Here is a 21403-nt window from a genome sequence, read left to right on the forward strand (position 1 = left end):
TTAGGACAAATTGGACAACAACTTTTGGGGTCCAATTTCTCCTGTTACCCTTGGGAAAATAAAAATAATTGGGGACTAATTGATCATGTTTGTGGAAAAAATACGATTTTTTTTATTTTCATGCCTGGGCATTATAAACTTCTGTGAAGCCCTTGGGGGTTCAAAGTGCTCACCACACATCTAAATAAGTTCCTCAGGGGGTCTAGTTTCCAAAATGGGATCATTTGTGGGGGGTTTCCACTATTTAGGTACATTGGGGCTTTCCTAACGCGACATGGTGTCCGATCTCAATTCCAGCCAAAAACGTCAAATGGCGCTGCTTCCCTTCCGAGCTCTGACATGCGCCCAAATAGAGGTTTACACCCACATGTGGGGTATCAGCGTACTCAGGATAAATTGCACAATATCTTTTATGGTCCTGTTACTTTTGGAAAAATAAGAATTGAGGGTGAAAAGATTATTTTTGTGGAAAAAATATGATTTTTTAATTGTACTGCTGTACGTTATCAACTTCTGTGAAGCCTTTGGGGGTTCAAAGTTCTCACCACATATCTAGATAAGTTCCTTGGGGGGGGTCTAGTTTCCAAAATGGGGTCACTTGGGGGGTTTCCACTGTTTAGGTACATCAGGGGCTCTCCAAACGCGACATGGCGTCCCATCTGAATTCCAGCCAATTTTGCATTGAAAAAGTCAAACGGCGCTCCTTCCCTACTGAGGTCTGCCATGCGCCGAAACAGTGGTTCCCCCCACATATCAGGTATCAGCGTACTCAGGACAAATTGCACAATAACTTTTGCAGTCCAATTTCTCCTGTTACCCTTGGTAAAATAAAGAAAATTGAACCTGAAGTACTTTTTTTGTGAAAAAAAGTTAAATGTTCATTTTTTTTTTTAATATTCAAAAAATTCCTGTGACGCACCTAAAGGGTTAATAAACTTCTTGAATGTGGTTTTAAGCATCTTAAGGGGTGCAGTTTTTAGAATGGTGTCACTTTTGGGTATTTTCTATCATATAGACCCCTCAAAGTGGCTTCAAATGTGAAGTGGTCCCTAAAAATAAAATGGTGTTGCAAAAATGAGAAATCGCTGGTCAACTTTTAACCCTTATAACTTCCTACCAAAAAAAATTTTGGTTCAAAAATTGTGCTGATGTAAAGTAAGCATGTGGGAAATGTTATGTATTAAGTTTTTTGTGTGCCGTATTGCTGTGATTTAAGGGCATAAAAATTCAAAGTTGGAAAATTGCGAAATTTTCAAAATCTTCGCCAAATTTCCGTTTTTTTCACAAATAAACGCAAGTTATTTGAATGCAATTTTACCACTAACATGAAGTACAATATGTCACGAGAAAACAATGTCAGAATCACCGGGATCCATGGAAGCGTTCCAGAGTTATGACCTCATAAAGGTACAGTGGTCAGAATTGTAAAAATTGGCCCGGGAGTTAACATGCAAACCACCCTTGGTAGTGAAGGGGTTAAACACATCTAAACTCATGCGCCAGATAAGGAGACAATTCTCCCATCAACGACTCATGCTGTCTCTTATATGTGACAGCAGACATAGCCGGATGGGAGTAGTAGTCCCATCAGAAGACTCCTAAGTATAATCAATATGGGCTGTTCGTCACATGGGTACACAGACACACACTCTCCGCCCACCCATGCACCCACATGTTCTTCCTCCTTCTGACATTTCCTTTGACAATTCTGCAGCGTTTTTGGCAGCAAATCCCAAAACTTTTTTTACACCTGTGTTTTTGCAGCAGGTTTGACAGATTCAGTTGAAGTCAGAGTCAAAAACACTGCAGAAACACAAAGAATTGACAAGCTGCAGAAAAACACTGCAAATACAAACAGAAATTTACAGTTCATGTGCACAGCACTTCAGGACTGTCATTGCATTACCTTGCTTTAGTATTCCATTGCATTTTTCTAGCATTTCTGTGCGTAAAAAAACGCTGAGAAAACGCATTAAATACGCATCTTGCGCACAGCCTTACAGAAACCTTATTTTGGTTAGGTAGTGGAGCTGAATGTACCAAAAAAAGTATGACATTTGGTATAAGTCGCATTTGATGAATCCATCTAAACAAACATCTGGATAAAAATTGTTGAGGAAAAAAAAAAAAAAAAAAAAAAAAAAAAAAAGTGGTGCCAAACAGAGGTACAAATACTAAAGATGCTAAAAAAAGGATGAAATTAGTTCAGAAAAGTGGAGGAACGGCGGTGATGCGTCGGGGCCTTAAATTCTTTGTGCAGTGACCAAGTTGCCACCCACCTGCAGGACCGATAAGTGACAACACAAAAATTGTGCAACAATGAGACGGATAAGGCAGAATATACTGGAACAGTTACATACATAATATTCAGTCTGAATGTTCATTTTTTCACTGGGATTCAGTTTTTCTTCTCCCTGTAACAAAACAATTTGTCATTGACGTCAAACATCTTTAAAATGTACAATATTACAGAGACAAAAATTCTTAGGCGAAAACAAAATGTTCAGAATCAGAGGCGGACTAATTATTGGAGCAACCTGTGCAGTAGGGGCCTAACAGATATGGCCATGTTCACATGTCCAGCAATTATCCATTCCAACGGATCCAGCAGCAAATCCTTGGCAAAAGAGCAAAAGAGTTGTTCAGAGAACTTTTTTGGCCATCTGAAAAAAATGGATTTCAACTAGATCTGTTTTTTGTAGTCTATGCTTACTTGATTAGTTTCAAATAAACATGAAAGTTCACATGTCCAGGAGTATATGTGAAATATTTTCCAACTCCAGTAAGTAAATGGATCCTTTTGAAATGTTAGAAAGAAAAAAAAAAAAAAAAAAAAAAAAAAAAATGGATGGCGACTTAATAGATCCGTTTTTGGAGTTGTAATATCGTCAGCAAAGTTCACTTCTGGTGAGGAATTGATGAGAGCTGGAATACCCTGTTAAGTCTTAGGCTGTGCGCCCACAATGAATTTTGGTGATTTTGACGCTACGTATTTTCACTGCATCAAAAACGCATCAGCTTACAGTTCCAGCATGGATGGGATTTATAGAATTTTTTTTTGTACTCAGCATACACTGATTTGCTGTTTCAAAATCCACAACATGTCAGTTTCGAGGGTAAGCCGAGTTTTACGTGCAGATTTTTTTCACTGAGATTTACATTAGATGCAGAAAATCTGCAGATAAAACACATGTAATCCACGCATGACTATCAGTTTTGTTAAAGTATCAAAAGCAAAGCAGCTTTATTTAAAACATGACTGGGCAAAATCCGAAGTGTCAAACGAGACAAAAGCACAAAAAAAATAAATAAAAAAATTGCACTCAAAAAACACAAGTAGCCTAATTTACTTAACATGCCTAGAAAATCTTAAAACAGCAATAACTCAAATACTCAGTGCGGGAATGTAGCCTAAAACGGAACTTGTCACAGTTGATTCATTGTGTTTATAGTTAGTATAGCAGGAATCAAAGACAGGATTCATAATTACAAATATCCATTTTCTCCAGTCACCTTCCACGACAGCATAAGAGGTTGTCCCTACACCCTAATTGGGGACAGGAAGCACAAAGAGGTTAAAAGCCCTCCCACTGCCTATTCGCCAGTGTCATTACTGTCCCCCATGGGGAATGGAGAGGTTTTTTTGCCTGTATGCTGTGCTGCACCTGGATTTTTGAAGCTGGGCAGTGGTGGTCGTGGGCTCTGCCTTCCTCCTCTGTTCTGCTCCCATCTCTCTGCTTGCGGTGGATTCGGCACCTTCCTGGCCCTCCGGCTTTCCTCCTCCTCAGCACGTGCTGTTCGGCGACCCAGAAGTGACATCCTTTAAAGGGCACGTGTAACTTCAATGCCTTGCATTCCATTGTGGAACGCATGAACTTCCAGTTTTCGGCCCTCTGAAGCCTCCGAATGGCATGCAGAGCACGCTGAAGTGAGCTGGCACCTGGTCAGAACCCAGAGGGGAAGGGGGGAGGGCGAATCATTGGCACTGAGGGTAGGGTTTATTTCTATATAAACCTGCCGGAAGACACCTCCAGGTAAGGCTAAATCCCTGCAAGTATGGATGGTGTGTCTACTTCCTGCCCTGCATCTGCAGAGCCCAGCGCTGTCCCAGCCTCAGTAAGTATGTGGAGGGGGGGGGGGGTCCTAGTCAGGGTCCTTTGGTTAGGGATAGTGGTAACCTTCTAGTTATACTCTTCTCCCTTTTCTTCTAGGGAGACAAGTTGACCACAAAAACCCGGCTAAGGTGGTCCTTAAATGTGCCCTCTGCATTAAGAAGCTTCCATCTCGATGGGAGAAGAAGCTATGTCAGGAGTGTGTGGATAAGGTGGTTAGGGCTGAACATCCCTCGCTTCTGGATGAAATCTGTACCCTGGTCAAACAGGAGGTACAGTTCTCCTTGGCTGCCTTTACACTTCTTCCTCCATAACTGTGGAGGAACAGGACCCGTTCCTCCCACTTCACCAATGTGACGTAACTACGCAGGCACAGCTCTCCGGTGCCCCCTTTGTGTCTCAGGTCAGTAAGGGAACTGCACCTAGAGCAAATGGCCACCGGGGAGGATGTCCTGTTACCCGCTGGGTATTCTAAGATTCGTAATCAGAGTAAAAGCATCAGCCCAAGATTAATTTTATGGTTTAATTGCCTTAAGGGCACACTAATTACAGAAATATACAGTAAGCTATACAATGGAATTACAGTGGATTTGCAGTCAGAGTAAAATATAACAATAAGGGTACAAGACTTAGAGATATTAGGCTGGAGGTCAATTTACCAGATTGTAGGTTGCATGTGGGTGCCGGGAGCTCTGCAGTCCACAGGTACAAGAATCTTAGTTGCCGGACAGACCCCAAAGCGCAGCCGCTGCTCCCCTTGGCAGTTCTGTCCCCAGTGCCTTCTTAGATCATCATCGTCTGGTTCTAGAGAGAGAGAGAGAGAGAGAGAGAGAGAGAGAGAGAGAGAGAGAGAGAGAGAGAGAGAGAGAGAGAGAGAGAGAGAGAGAGAGATAGAGATATATATAGAGAGAGAGACTCTGCCATGTGCTGCTAGTTCTTAAGCATGCTAGGCTCCTCCCCCTGTGTCAGAGGGTGGGCTAATAATCTCCACTCTTTAGCTCCCTGCAGAACTTATTCCCAATATCTAAGAAAGGTGGTAACTTTCAACAGCATGATTGGATCAGGACATGAGAGGTACCAGTGAATGCGGTTTGTTTTGCCTGTGTGGAGAGCAAACATGGCCCCATTGGGTCGCTGTGGAGGGCCAATGTCTATATCTCAGGTCCCAGAGCCCTCACCGACTCAGGAGTCGCACTGCCAGATGCGCGATTTACTCAGGGTCACGCGGATATTTTTCATGAGTCCATAACTCGAAAGAGGTGCTCATAATCCATAATCCTAGGATGGAGTCAGGGCGGCTGGGAGAGACAATGGATGTGTATGTGTATTTCTGTGTCTAGCTGACAGGTATATTCTAATTGAAGCCCCCAGGCCCCTTCCTGCCCCATGCTGGCATGGCTCCTACTCAGCTTTGAAGTTCTGTTTTGGGCCCTCGCTCATTATCGTAATAAAAGGCTTTGCTATTCAACATTGGAGCACTTAATTCTGTTTTCTTCAATATGCTTACAGGCCCAGGGGGGGGTAGGAGCAGTTAACTCCATCACACCTCCCTGCTTTAGAGGGCGCTAGGTGGTATCACATTCCTGTGTTCCCCCCATGCGCTCTTCCGCACCCTCTCCTTGCCGGGACAACCCATCAGCATTACCATGGTCCCTGCCTCTTGTGGCGAATGGTGAAGTGATACTGCTGGAGAGTGAGGCTCCAGCGTAGCAACCTCCCATTCATCCCACAGACCGTGTGTAACCAGCTGAGGGGGTTGTGGTCTGTTTCCCCGGTGAATTGGCGTCCGTACAAATATGGCTGCAGATGCTGCAGGGCCCACACAATTGCCAGACATTCCTTCTCCATTGTGGAATAGGCCACTTCCCTCGGCAGGAGCTTCCGGCTCAGGTACAGAATGGGGTGTTCATGGCCCGTAGTGTTGACCTGGCAGAGCACAGCACCGAGGCCGAAGTCGCTGGCATCTGTCTGCACTACGAATGGCCGCTTGAAGTCGGATGCCTGTAGTACAGGAGAGCTAGAAAGGGCGGTCTTGAGCACCTGGAAAACTGTCTCGCAGGTGACTGTCCAGTCGACTGCGACGGGCAGCTTCTTCTTGGTGAGGTCCGTCAGGGGCTTGGCCAGGGCACTATAGTGTGGAACAAACCTCCTATAATACCCGGCAGTCCCCAAGAAGGACATCACCTGCTTCTTGGTCCTGGGGTGGGCCAGGATGTGATGGCATCCACCTTCCCGGGCTCTGGCTTCAGAGCTCCCCCACCTACCCGGTGTCCCAGGTAGTGGACCTCACTCATACCCAGCTGGCATTTTTCCAGCTTAATGGTCAAGCCTGCTTGCTGGATCCACCAGAGCACCTGCGCCAGGTTCTCTAGGTGATCCTCCCAGGTGGGACTGAAGATGGCGATGTCATCTAGGTACGCGGTCGCATACCCTTTCAGTCCCTTGAGCAGCGTGTTGACTATCCTCTGAAAAGTGGCAGGGGCATTCTTCATGCCGAATGGCATCACCGTGGACTCGTACAGTCCGAATGGGGTGATAAAGGCAGAGCATTTCCGTGCCCCAGGGGTCAGGGGAATCTGCCAATACCCCTGCTCAGATCCATGATGGTCAGGTACTAGGCCCCGGCCAGCTGATCGAGCAGGTCATCGATGCGCGGCATTGGGTAGGCATCGGTGACCGTCACAGCGTTGAGCCCCCAGTAGTCCACGCAGAACCGCGTAGTTCGGTCCTTTTTAGGGACGAGGACTACAGGCAAAGCCCATGCGCTGCTGGACACTTGGATCACCCCCAGCTTCAGCATCTCGTCTATCTCTTGGCGCATGTGCTGCTGCACCTCGAGAGACACGATACGCTGAACGCCGGATCGGGGGGGTGACTGCTGGTGTCCACGTCATGGACGGCTGTCTAAGTCCTTCCCGGCAGGCTGCTGAACAGCTCCCGAAAGAGGTGTAGGGTGACCCCCAGCTGGGAACGTTGGTCCTCCGAGAGCTGGTGGCCAACCCCCACATCCTCGATGGATCCACCCGACTTGGCTTGGGTGAGCAGATCCAGGAGGGTTTCTACCTCTCCTTCCTCGGGAAGGTTGCACACTGGGTGGGCACAAGCCTCCCGCTCATGATGGGCCTTCATCATATTCACGTGGAAGGCCTTCCTCCTTCCACGGGCATGGTCCAGGGTGACTAGATAGGTGACAGCGTTGAGCCGCTGGTGCACGAGGTATGGACCCTCCCAGGCCACCTGAAGCTTGTTTTGGAGGTACGGGGACCAGTACCCACACCTTTTGACCCACCTGGTAGGTCCGCTCACAAGCATTCTGGTCACACCACCGCTTCTGGTTAGCCTGGGCCATATTGTCATGCACCAGCCGTGTCAAGGCCATCATTCTGTCCCGGAAGCGCACGACATACTCAATGACCGACACTCCAGGTGTGGCCAAATCCCCTTCCCATGCTTCCTTCACCAGAGCAAGGGGCCCCCGTACAAGTCACCTGTACAGGAGCTCAAAGGGGGAGAACCCCATTGAGGGCTGTGGGACCTCCCGGTAGGCAAACAGCAGGTGTGGGAGATACCGCACCCAGTCTCTCCCGTGTGAGTCGACCAACATCTTCAGCATCTGCTTTAAGGTGCCATTGAACTGCACACACAGGCCATTGGTCTATTGTTGGTACGGGCTGGCTACCAGATGTTGCACCAGTGTCTGCTTACAGAGAGACTCCATCAGCTGTGACATGAACTGGGTCCCTCGGTCGGTGAGCATTTCCTGGGGAAACCCCACTCTGGAGAAAATCTCCAGTAAGGCAGTGGCCACTTTGTCAGCCCGAATGGACGACAAAGCTATCGCCTCCGGGTACCGGGTGGCATAGTCCACTACCGTTAGTATGAAGCATTTCCCAGAGCGGCTGGGGGTGGACAGAGGTCCAATGAGATCCACAGCCACCCTTGAGAAAGGCTCTTCGATGATGGGCAGTTACCAGTGGGGCTTTGGGGCGCCGCCCCGCCTTCCCCACCCTCTGACAGGTGTCACACGAACGGCAGTAGGCAATCACCTTGGTCCTCATTCCTGGCCAGTAGAAATGCTGAGCTAGCCTGGCCCTGGTTTTAGCGATCCCTAGGTGTCCGGCCATGGGAATCTCGTATGCGATCCGCAACAATTCCGCTCTGAACGGATAGGGTACCACTAACTGTCGGTCCCTGGGTCACACCTCTGGTGAATCCTGCTGGTCCATTACCCGGTACAGCAGTCCCTGGTCCCAGACCACTCACTCGCGGTCGGACTCCAGGGGAGGCTGTGCCGCCTGCTCCTTGAGAGCTTTCAGGTTAGTGTCAGCTTCCAACGCTGCCTGAAATCCCTGACTCGATGTGGCAAGAATTGACGAAACTGCCACATCCTCTATCAGCTCCCCGGGATCTGTCTCCTGGCCGCTGTCTGACTCGGCAGCCACTAGGTCTGAGAGGGGGAAACAGTCGGACCTCCACGAGGCTCCTTGGGCTCCGGCGCTCCTACTCCTGGTAACAGGGGCCACGACTGCTGAGACCACAGGTAGTGCCTGCTTCCCCTCGGCCCCCAACCAAGTTGCCGGGTCAGGCAGACTTCCCTGGCCTCCTGACATCCCGGATGCGGGAAACTCCTGCCCTGGGGTCTTACCTGGTGGCTCCTCTCCCAGGACGCCACCTCCCCCCATGGCCTGTTCCTCTTTCTGCAGAGGCCCTAGACTCAGCAGGCTGGAGTCGCTTAGGGGCCCTACACTGCCCATAGCAGCCGCTCCCTCCACCTCTGAGCTCTCCCCTGAAGTCTTCTCACCTGTCCTCACTGTGAGCCCTGTGTGTAGTGTCAGTGCATGGCTTCCCATCAGTTTTCACTCCCTCCTCCACCTTTGGAGGCACATTCAACACATTAACATTCACAGTAGAATCATGACATTCTTGGGGAGCCGGACTTGGAGGTTCAGTGGCCACATACTGAGACACTAGCCACCCCAACTCGGTCCCAAGCAACACATTAACAGGAATATTTGGTGTTACTCCCACCTCCCGCATTCCCCTCCCAGTGCCCCAGTCCAAAAACACCTTGGCGACGGGCAGCGCCGGTTCAACACCTCCAATTCCGGAGATGGAAAGGGTTTTCCCGGTCACCAAGTTTTGAGTAGACACCACCTCAGGACATACCAGGGTTCATTCAGCGCCTGTGTCCCGCAGTCCCATGACCGCTGAGCGGCCGATGGTGATGGGTTGGTAATTGTCCAGGGACCTCCCATCACCCCCTCTCACACACAAAACAGTGGACGGTTTCTGGGACAGGGATGGGGCCTTATGGCGCTGGGGACACGCAGCCTTAAAGCGTCCCGGCTGGTTGCAATGACGACAACGTCTGGGTTCTGCTCCTGGCCTGGAGAGGGCAGCAGGGGGGTACACCCCTTGCACTATGGGGGCTGGGGGGACAGGGGCAGGATTGGGCTTACCCCCTCTCCAGGTGCTGCTGGCAGGCTTCTTTGGCTCAGAGGCCCTGTTGTTGGCATATTCGTCTGCCAGGGCGGCTGTAGCAGAAGCCCCCTTTGGTTTCCGGCCACAGAGGAACTGCTAGAGGTCCTCTGGGCAGTTCCACAAGAACTGCTCTGTGACTAACAGTTCCTGGACCTCCTGGCGGGTGTTGAGCTCTAGACCCGAGGTCCAGTGCTCCGCAGCTCTCAGCAGTGCCCGCATGTGGTCGGTCCAGTTGTCCTTTGAGCCCCGCTGCAGGCTCCGGAACTTCCTGCGGTATGACTCCGGGGTGAGGTTGTAGTGCTGGATCAGGGCCCGCTTGATGCTGTGTAGTCCTGCTCCTCCCTGGCAGGCAAGTCCCCCAAAACTTCCAGGAACTTACCCCTCAAACAGGGGGGTCAGGTACCTTGTCCACTGATCCAGGGCCAGATAGTGTTGGAGGCAGGTTCTCTCAAAGGCCAGCAAAAAGGAATCCAGGTCTCCATCCTTTTCAAGCAGGGGGAAGTCCTCCGCCCAGACCTTGGAAGCCTTGGTCCCCGGTGGGGCTGGAGCATCCAGCGGGAGCCCGTGCTGAGCCATCTCCAGTCTGTGCCGGTGCTCCGCAGCTTCACGGCGTTCTGCAGCACACGTTCGGCATGCTCACGCTCCGCTGCTTTCTCTGCCGCCACCAGGAGTCTGTCATGGGCGTCGTCGTTACCAGCCTCGAGCTGTGCCATAGCCGCATGGAAAAGGGCCTCCGATCTGGACAGGCTGGGGCGGGCAGGTGGTGGACAGTCCACTGCGGGACTGAGCATGAGGGTCTGGCTCAGCTCCCCCTCGCCTTCATTGGTATTGTCCACCACCTCCTCATAGACCATAGCATTGGCCTCCCCCTTTGCCTTACTCCAGGTGCCTTCCGTCATCTTGGGAACCTCTGGTTACTGACACAGCTGCAACCCTGACCTCGCACACAACTTATTATAATAACACTCTGACCGTCTAGTGCTGGGCTGACCTTAAGACCCCAGCAGTGAAAGTTACCGCTGGTAGTGTTTAGTGTCTGGGAGTAGGGGTCCCACGCACACTATTACTCTGATACCACCGCTGCCACCAATGTGGAGGAACAGGACCCGTTCCTCCCACGTCACCAATGTAACAAATACACATGCACAGCTCTCCGGCGCCCCCTTTGTCTCTCAGGTCAGTAAGGGAACTGCACTTAGAGCAAATGGCCGCCGGGGAGGATGTCCTGTTACCCGCTGGGTATTCTAAGATTCGTAATCAGAGTAAAAGCATTAGCCCAAGATTAATTTTATGGTTTAATTGCCTTAAGGGCACACTAATTACAGAAATATACAGTAAGCTATACAATGGAATTACAGTGGATTTGCAGTCAGAGTAAAATATAACAATAAGGGTACAAGACTTAGAGATATTAGGCTGGAGGTCAATTTACCAGATTGTAGGTTGCATGTGGGTGTCGGGAGCTCTGCAGTCCACAAGTACAAGAATCTTAGTTGCCGGACAGACCCCAAAGCGCAGCCGCTGCTCCCCTTGGCATTTCTGTCCTCAGTGCCTTCTTAGATCATCATCGTCTGGTTCTTCAGAGAGAGAGAGAGAGAGTCTCTGCCATGTGCTGCTAGTTCTTAAGCATGCTAGGCTCCTCCCCCTGTGTCAGAGGGTGGGCTAATAATCTCCACTCTTTAGCTCCCTGCAGAACTTATTCCCAATATCTAAGAAAGGGGGTAACTTTCAACAGCATGATTGGATCAGGACATGAGAGGTACCAGTGAATGCGGTTTGTTTTGCCTGTGTGGAGAGCAAACATGGCCCCATTGGATGGCTGTGGAGGGCCAATCTCTATATCTCAGGTCCCAGAGCCCTCACCCACTCAGGAGTCGCACTGCCAGATGCGCGATTTCCTCAGGGTCATGCAGATATTTCTCATGAGTCCATAACTCGAAAGATGTGCTCATAATCCATGATCCTAGGATGGAGTCGGGGCGGCTGGGAGAGACAATGGATGTGTATTTCTGTGTTTAGCTGACAGGTATATTCTAATTGAAGCCCCCAGGCCCCATCCTGCCCCATGCTGGCGTGGTTCCTACTCAGCTTTGAAGTTCTGTTTTGGGCCTTATCTCATTATCATACTTAAAGGCCTTGCTATTCAACATTGGAGCACTAAATCCTGTTTTCTTCAATATGCTTACAGGCCCTGGGGAGGGGTAGGAGCAGTTAACTCCTTCATCACAGTAACCATCCCTGTTATGAGCTCATTTTCTCGTTCACCTTTGATGTCCGATGAACTCCCTCTGCTGGTGAAAGGAGGTGGTGAAACTGATTTGGATGGGAGAAACCTGTCACCTGAACAGGTGAATTGCGATTGGACATCCGGAATCTCTGAGTGGATATAAGGCAGCCGACGCCCTGTAGGGTTGCTGGTGATTTCTCTGCTCTGAGCTCTGGCCTCCAGTTCAGTTCCTGTCTTCTAAAGCCAAGTTTTTGCTCTGTTATTGTTCCATGAGATTTTGTCTGATTTGCTTAGTTTTGTGTTCAGCCAGCCCCGGCTGGGGCTTTGCTGAATTTCCATTTTGTCCCTGATCGGTTAAATCTCTTTTGCTCTGTCTTCAGAATATATCGGAGTGCTGATATAGGGATTTTGAAGTCTAGTGACTTCAGGGCTGTTTTGCCTATCAGACGTGTTGGGACATTTTTGGTAGGGTTTTTGCGGATTGTAGCCAGCATCTTTTCTGTCCTTTCCTATTTAGTTTGTTGGGCCCCATCGTTTGCTCAACCTGTCTTTCTGTCTGTGTTTGTGTTTTCATCTGTTTTCACCATCAATACATGTTGGGGGCTGTCTATTGCTTTGGGGTCTGCTCTGGGGCAGTTTAGATTTCCCCTCTCTTTCTTTAGCCTTATTTAGTTCTCCCGCTGTGACGAGGCGTCTAGGACCACCGTAGGAACGCTCCACAGCTACTGTTAGTTGTTGTGAATAGGATCAGGGGTCTGCAATCCGCTAGCTACCAACCTCTCTGGCTTTCTAGACTTAGCTTGTATTTTTCTTTTTTCCTCCTCCGGTGACTCATTCATAACACATCCCCCCCCCCCCCCAAAAAAAGAAAGCTCTGAAATGAGGACTCTGAGTCAGATTCAGAGAACTCAGAGCTTGGCTTCAGGGAAATGGGAGGAATCATCATCATCCCAAAAAATATCCAAAGCTAGGAAGTATTTTTTCTCCACGGACTATATGGAGGAATTGGCGCAGTCCGTAACACCATGGGTTTGGAGGAGGAACAGGTTCCCCAAACAGTCCAAGATGAAATGTTTGGAGGGTTGAAGGCAGGGAGGCAAATTGGGTTCCCAGTCCATGAGAACATCACGAATATGATTTCTCAAGAATGGGAGTTTTCGGAAAATGGCCGAATATCCCTCGGAACTTAAGCATAGTTTCCCTCTAGAGGGTGAATTGGTTAGGCGAGGGTAGCCAAGAAGACTTCACTCCCATAGGAAGGTGGAGAGCCTGCTAAAAAAAAAAAAAATCCTGGGAGACCTCCACTTCCTCACTTAGGTGGAAGCTATATTTGTCCTGTGTGGCCAGATCCCTCTTTCGGTGGATAGATCAATTGAAGAGTCACATCTCCCTGGTGACCTCAAGAGGGGAGTTGTTGGATTCCCTTCTGCTACTTAAAAATGCAACTAGATTCTTGGCAGACACCACTGCTGAATCGGTTTGCATCACTGCTAGGTCCCTGGTCCAGTCCAACTCTGCTAGGAGGGCCCTGTGGCTTAAAACGTGGAGTTGGGATGTCACAAAGGTTAAACTTTGCTCCATCCCCTTTAAGGGTGAATATGTCTTTGGACCAGCCCTCTATGACATACTGGAAAAGGCCACAGACTAAAAGAATACAGAATGCAAATAAACGCGGTCACACGAGCACCAAGGAGTAGTGCTGAGAAGTATATTTATTTCACAACGTGTTTCAATGACCAGTCGTAGTCTTCATCAGTTGGCAGCCACCTGATGAAGACAGCGTCTGGTCATTGAAAAGCCTTGCGGAATAAAGATACTTCTGAGCACTACTCCTTGGCGCTCCTGTAACCGTGTTTATTTGCATCCTGTATTCTTTATCCCTCTTTGAGGGTTCACGGTTGGGGCTGCCTTGGACTCATTGCTCATTTTAAGCCCTCTGTGGCTCGGTCCTTAGCGCTCCCCTGAGACCGCTTATCACTTTCCTAGAGACAAAAAGACTCTTCCTGAGCAGAAGCCTGCCAAGAAGAGTTTTTTTTGTCTTCTCTGCCTCAGACCAGGGGTAAAGGGAAGACTGGGAGGTGGAGCTATGCTAAGGGGAAGGGCAAAAGCATCCTTGTCCCCCAACAGCAGCACCTGGACAAGTAATGACTGACGCCGTTAGGGGGGGGGGGGGTTGAGATTCTTCCATCAATGGCTGGCTGTTTCCAGTGGGTCCCCCATGTCATCAGGGAGGGCCTCCTTATAGAGTTCGCATCCTCCCTTCCTCAGCATCTAAGAGTCACCTCCCTACCATACCAGGAAGCCCAAGACCTACTGATATCGGGTTTCAGGATCTGCAAAAATCAAATGCAATTTCCCCAGCCCAGTACCAGTAGACGAGTGGGGAAGAGGTCATTACTCCCACCTCTGTCACGAAAAAATCTTCAGGAGAAGTGAGTTATAATAAATCTGAAGGGTCTCAAGTGTCATATTGTATATCGAAGGTTCAAGATTGAGTCGGTGAAATCAGCAACTCCACTGACAGGACTTTTTTTTTTTTTTTTAATAGCAGCCATCGACCTGAAGGATGCTTATTTTCATATCCTGATTCACCCTCACCACAGGAAGTACCTGAGATTTGCAGTCATACAAAAGCAGCAAGTGAAGCACTACCAATACAACGTGCTCCCCTTTGGCATCTCTTCAGCGCCAAGGGTATTCTCCAGGATAATGTCAGAGGCAGTTATCTACATCCGGGGACAGGGCATTTGTATTGTGTCTTATCTGGATGATCTCTTGATCATAGACCCATCTGCTCAGACACTCAGGAGTCATGTACTAAGGTCACTAGACATTCTACAACCCCTGGGGTGGCTCCCAAATCTAAAGAAATCCGAACTCCAACCCTCTACAAAAAGAAGGTTCTTATGAGTTCTACTAGACTCAGGAAAGCAGATGTCCTTTTTACCAGAGGATCATCTGACTGATAACCAAAATTTCTGAGTTCAGGGAACAAAAGGTCTCCTACCCTCCAGGCAGCAATATCTGTCCTAGGCTCCATAACTGCCTGCATTCAATCAGTACCTTGGGCCCAGGCCCACTCCAGGATCCTACTGGCTCACATTCTCAAGAATTGAAACAGAAAACCCAACTCTCTAAACAGACCCCGGGCCGGGTAAAAGCTTCCCTGGCTTGGTGGTTGTGCACCTGAAATCTTTGCAGGGGTGTAGCCTGGTCCCAGGCACCTCTGGTCACGGTAATAACCGACACCAGCAAGAGAGGATGGGGTGGAGTAGTATCCCACACTCCTTCCTAGGGACTCTGGATTCCAGCGACAAGTGCCAGGTCGTCCAACTTCAGAGAGCTGAAGGCAGTGGCAGAGTCAGCATGGGTTTGTAACTAATAAGTCATGTCAGACTAACTTAATTTCCTTCTATAATGGTATCACTGATTGGGTGGATCAAGGAAATGCTGTAGATATAGTATATCTTGACTTCAGCAAAGCATTTGACAAAGTCTCTCATACAATCCTTATTGAAAAAATGACTAAGTATGGAATGGACAAGGCAACTGTTAGGTGGATTCATAACTGGCTTAGTGATCGGACACAAAGAGTGGTTGTAAATGGCTGCACATCCAGTTGGAAGAATGTCTCAAGTGGGGTACCACAGGGCTCTGTCCTGGGCCCTGTATTGTTCAACATCTTTATCAACGATTTAGATGAAGGAATTGAGGGTAAACTGATTAAATTTGCTGATGACACAAAGCTAGGAGGGATAGCTAATACTAGAGAAGAGAGAGAGAGGATTCAAAAAGATTTAAATAAACTGGAGCAGTGGGCAGCAACTAACAGAATGGTTTTTAACAGGGAGAAATGCAAAGTACTACATCTGGGCAATAAAAATGAAAAAAGCATATATAGAATGGGAGGAATAGGGCTAAGTGACAGCACATGTGAAAAAGACTTGGGTATACTAATAGATAACAGACTGAATATGAGTCAACAGTGTGATGCAGCAGCAAAAAAGGCAAATGCAATTCTAGGATGTATTAACAGAAGCATACAGTCTAGATCACGTGAAGTCATTATTTCTCTCTACTCCTCTTTGGTCAGACCTCATCTGGAATATTGTGTCCAGTTTTGGGCACCACATTTTAAAAAAGACATCAACAAACTGGAGCAAGTTCAGAAAAGAGCGACCAGAATGGTGACCGGTCTGCAAACCCTGTCTTATGAGGAAAGGTTGCAGGATTTGGGAATGTTTAGTTTGCAAAAGAGAAGACTGAGAGGAGACTTAATAGCTGTCTACAAATATCTAAAGGGCTGTCACATTGTAGAAGGATCAACTTTATTCTCATTTGCACAAGGAAAGACTAGAAGCAATGGGATGAAACTGAATGGGAGGAGACAGATTAGATATTAGAAAAAACTTTTTGACAGTTAGAGTGATCAATGAGTGGAACAGGCTGCCACGAGAAGTGGTGAGTTCTCCTTCAATGGAAGTCTTCAAACAGAGGCTGGACAGACATCTGACTGGGATGATTTAGCGAATCCTGCTTTGAGCAGGGGGTTGGACCAGATGGCCCAGGAGGTCCCTTCCAACTCTACGATTCTATGATTCTATGACCCTTCTTGCAGCATGCAACCTAGTCACTAGCCGTAGCTCACCTCAGACATCAGGGGAGCACGAAGTTCGACAGCCTGAAAAGCATATCAAGCCGAATATTTTGTTGGGCCAAAAGACATCTCTCTCCTGGATGGCTTTCCACCTAAAAGGGTCCTCCAACCTTCATGTATACTTCCTGAGTCGCCAAGATATACAGCCAGGAGAATGGAGCCCGAATCGAGGAACCTTCTGGATGCTGGTAGCAAGATGGGGTTTGCAAGAGATCGATTTGTTCGCATCAGGACAAAATTTGCCGCTTGAAAACTATTTCTCCCTGAACCCCAGGGACAAATCCAGGGGAGTAGACGCCTTTGCCCAGCAGTGGAACTTCCAGTTGGCTTATGCATTTCCTCCGATTCCAATGCTGGCAAGGGCTCTTCAGAAGATCCGGGAAGATAGAGTACTAACCATCCTGGTGGCTCCAATGTGGCCCAAAAGGAGCTGGTTCGACCTAGTCATCGATCTCCAGGTGGACGGCCCAATCCAGTTACCGCCGAATAAAGATCTTCTCTCACAGGGACCTGTGCATCATCCAAATCCTCAGAGACTGAAGTTAGCTGCCTGGCTACTGAGGCTCAGGTGTTACGTGCACAGAGGCTTTCGGACAGGGTAATTGCCACCTTACAGATGTCCAGGAAATCAGTCACTAATCCCATTTACAATGAAGTAAAACAGTGTTATCCCCTCATGGGATCTAAATATAGTCCTCAAGGTCCTCACACAACCCCCATTTGAACTTTTATCCACCCGTACCCCTCAGCTTCTTTCATTTAAACAGCCTTCCTAGTAGCTATAACTATGGCAAGACGTGTAGGGGAGCTTCAGGCTTTGTCTATAATAAGAGACAACTGTAAAGTCCTCCATCTTGATCCGTCCTTTCTGCCCAAAGTGGTGTCTGATTTTTTTACCGTTCACAAGACATCGTACTCACCTCCTTTTGCCAAAATCCAACAAGAGTAAAGGAGGAGGAGTTTCATACGCTCAACGTATGATTTTATACTACCTGGAGCAAACCAAGTCAGAGAACTGACCAGAACCTGTTCGTTCATCCATCAGGTAAAAACAAGGGTAGGAATGTGGAAGAGTACCATCGCAAATTGGATCAAGAGGGTTATATAGGAAACATATTTAGCCCAAAATATGACACCCCCCGCTGGGGTCAAGGCTCATTCTACAAGATTTACCTTGACCTCCTGGGCTGAGAAAGCTCGTGCATCCACAGGGCAGATTTGCAGGGTTGCTACGTGATCTTCACTTCATACCTTTACCAGACACTATAGATTTGGACTTGCAGTCCAATAGGGATTTAGCCTTTGGCAGGAAAATTCTTCATGCTGTTGTCCCCCCAGTGCAGAATTGGTTGGTATGCCTCCTAAGCTGTCGTCGAAGGCGACTGGAGAAACTAGAATTAGACCTCCTGTAAATCGGCTTTTAGGAACCTTCCACGACAACACTATTTCCCTCCCTATGTTCCTTCGATAATTCCTGGAAGCCTAAAAAGGTATCTGGTGCTATGGTGTTAGTGATAAGTCACTGGCAAATAGGAGGTAGGAGGGGCTTTAACTGCTTTGTGCTTCCTGTCTCCCATTAGGGCGTGGAGACAACCTCCAATGCTGTCGTGGAAGGTTCCTAGAAACTGAATTACCGGTAGGTCCAATTTTTTTTTTTGCAACCCTTCCAGTGGAGAAAACCTTTAGAAGAGAGAACCAGGTATGATGTGCTGAATTGGCTAGCTATGGATGTGGGTCCCCACCAGCTTCTCTCACTTGCATCTACCAGTTTCTCCATTTGTATATGTAAGGAGAGATGTGAACCTGCCTGAGCAAAGTGACCCATGCATACAACCAGTCTATCCTTTCCTGGCTCTGGACATAATGTTTCACAGTAAGGCTGAATTCACAAATGCATGTGTCATGGTCTAAATATTGGAAGGTGGGCATGGACTGTCCTTAGCTTTCCAGATCTGAACTTGGCAGTCTAATATATGCCCGAGACTGATGAGCTCCAATCAGGGGACTTGCAGCCAGTCCATGCATCACAGACCACGACACATGGATGTCCAAGACATATCTGTCATCATGAAGCCCACATCTGACATATGCTACCTGTGGTATGGGGAGTCCAAGTTATCGGACAAGTTTCTTTTAAATTTATCAAGCTAGCAACAGCAAGGAGAGTTTAATTTATTATGGGGCACAGCCCTTAAAAGGGAACCGGTCAGCTGATTCACGCTATGCAAACCACAGGCAGCACAAATCAGAGCCTGGCTGCATGCCTGAATCCAGGGATATTTATCTGAAACGCTATGGCTTTCAGAGAAAATATAGATACAAGATCTGTCTGAGGACCATACATGTCTGGTTGCACCCCTAGACTGCTTTTTTGAGGGGATGAGTCCCTCCAAGAAGAGACCTGTCAATTTTTTCCCAACATCATGAATCAGCCAACTTCCCTTCAATATACCTATGCCTATGAGCCAGAAAGTTCATACTCTGGCTGGACTTTTGCTGAAATTTACTCCAATTTCAGGTGTCAATTATAAAACCTTTACACTCTGGATAGCTACACCACTAAGCCCTAGCCACATTCCAAACACTAAAACAGCTCTGCAAATGACAAACAGCATATTTTGTACTTTAGTCATTTTAAGTTGGAGCAGTTTAAACAATTTTTTTTTTTTTTTTTTTTTTTTTTTTTTATATAAACACCAATGAAATACAGAACCTAAAATTATCGCAATTCTCCCCCCCCCCAACAATATGTTATATTAACACTAAAATAGTTAACATTTGCCATGATGCGCATTTATAAATAATGGCTCATCATGGTTGCAAAGTTTGGTTCCTCTGAAGCAGTGTTTCCCAAGTCCAGCCCTCACGACCACAAACATGTTATCAGGCTTTCCTTAGTATTGCACAGGTGAGAGAACCTGTAGCAGTTTTTGCTGCCGTGATAATTCCATCAACTGTGCAATACTAAGGAAATCCTGAAGACATTATCTGTTGGGGTGTCTAAGGACTGGATTGGCAAACGCTCCTGTGAAGCATAAAACGGGAGCTCCTAGGAGGGCTCATGAAGATGTCTTTGGATCTTGGAGCAAAGCAGATTCATACACTTTTATGAGGCCATCATGCAAAAGTCAGGATACCAAAGGCCAATCCATTCATTGCGGTCCATGATTGGATTGAGACCGACATAAGAGGAAGTTTACATTAAGCACACACATCTGAATTTGGCGCCCACACAACACATGCATGAAAAAAAAAAAAAAATTGTCATGCTCATCCCATGCCCGGTATTAACCCCTTTAACACCGAAGGTGGTTTGCACGTTAATGACAGGGCCAATTTTTACAATTCAGACCACTGTCCCTTTTTGAGATAACTCTAGAATGCTTCCATGGATCGTGGTGATTCGGACATTGGTTTTTTTTTTTCTTGACATATTGCACTTCATGATAGTGTTAAATTTTCTTTGCTATGACTTGCGCTCATAAAAAAAAAAAAACACACGGAGATGTGGCAAAAATTTAGAAAATTTTGCAATTTTCCAACTTTAAATTTTCATGCCCTTAAATCACAGAGATATGACATACAAGATACTTAATTAACATTTCCCACATGTCTACTTTACATCAGCACAATTTCATGTTAGGAAGTTATAAGGGTTAAAAGTTGACCAGCGATTTCTCATTTTTACAACACCATTTTTTTTTTTTTCCAGGGACCACATCACATATGAAGTCACTTTGAGGGGGTCTATATGATAGATAATAACCAAAAGAAAATATCCAAAGTGACATTCTAAAAACTGCACCCCTGAAGGTGCTCAAAACCACATTTAAGAAGTTTATTAACCCTTTGGTGCTTCACAGGAATTTTTAGAATGTTAAGAAAAAAAAAAAATGATTAACTTTTTTTTTCCACAAAAAAATTGCTTCAGATCCATTTTTTTATTTTACTAAGGGTAACAGGAGAAATTGGACCCCAAAAGTTGTTGTGCAATTTGTCCTGAGTATGCTGATACCCTATATGTGGGGGTAAACCACTGTTTGGATGCATGGCAGAGCTCGTAAGGGAAGGAGGGCCGTTTTCCTTTTTCAATGTAAAATTAGCTGGAATTAAGATCGGACGCCATGTCGCATTTGGAGAGCTCCTGCTGTGCCTAAACAGTGAAAACTCCCCACAAGTGACACCATTTTGGAAACTAGACCCCCTAAGGAACTTATCTGGATGTGTGGTGAGCACTTTGAACCCTCAAGTACTTCACAGAAGTTTATAACGTAGAGTCGCAAAAAAAAAAAAATAAAAAAAAATAAAATTTTCCATAAAGATGATGTTTTTGCCCCCAATTTTTTATTTTCCCAAGGGTAACAGAAGAAATTGGACCCCAAGAGTTACTGTGCAATTTGCTTTGAGTATGCAGATACCCCATATGTGGGGGTAAGGGGAAGGAGTGCCAGATTTTACTGCTATGGTTTGCAGGTGCCATGACCCACTGGGAGAGGCCATGAGGTACCAAAACAGCACAATCCCCCCGGAAGTGACCCCATTTTACAAACTACACCTCTCAATGAATTAATCTAGGGGTGCAGTGATCATATTGACAACATGAGTGTGTCTGTAACAGAATTTTATACCATTGGGCAGTGAGGACAAAGTAAAATTTTTGGTGATAATTGTTTTAGCCAAATATTTTACATTTTCACACAAGAAGTGGGTAAAAATGGCAGCAAAATTTGTTCCACATTTTCTACTGAACGTTGGCAATACCCCATATGTGGCTGTACAGTGTTACATAGCCATGCGGAGACACTCAGAAGGAACGGAGCGCCCTTTGCCTATTCAAGTGAATGGGTCTGTGCACGTCAGTGTGTTTTCACGAACCGTGTGTCCGTGGGAAAAACACGCTGACATGTCCATTTTTAATATCAACAC

The 21403-nt window shown here is 47.2% G+C and overlaps 1 protein-coding gene across 6 annotated transcripts in view; it reads right to left on the minus strand.

The window, feature by feature from the left end:
- The window catches only part of SYCP2L (synaptonemal complex protein 2 like), a 320192-nt gene that overhangs the window by 277231 nt on the left and 21558 nt on the right, over window positions 1-21403 (minus strand). For 4 of the 6 annotated variants that reach the window (XR_012230581.1, XM_073566684.1, XM_073566670.1 and 1 more), the window contains exon 2: window positions 2361-2414. The exons of the other annotated variants lie outside the window; for them this stretch is intronic. Coding sequence is in view for 3 of the 4 variants with exons in the window: in XM_073566684.1 (XP_073422785.1) it covers window positions 2361-2414 (54 nt within the window). In the remaining variant the exon portion in view is untranslated. The remainder of the gene's footprint in view (window positions 1-2360; window positions 2415-21403) is intronic. 6 annotated transcript variants of the gene reach the window in all.

Source organism: Dendrobates tinctorius, unplaced genomic scaffold, assembly GCF_039654945.1.
Source record: "Dendrobates tinctorius isolate UK_male_01 unplaced genomic scaffold, ASM3965494v1 ptg000004l, whole genome shotgun sequence".
NCBI classification, from domain to species: Eukaryota; Metazoa; Chordata; class Amphibia; order Anura; family Dendrobatidae; genus Dendrobates; species Dendrobates tinctorius.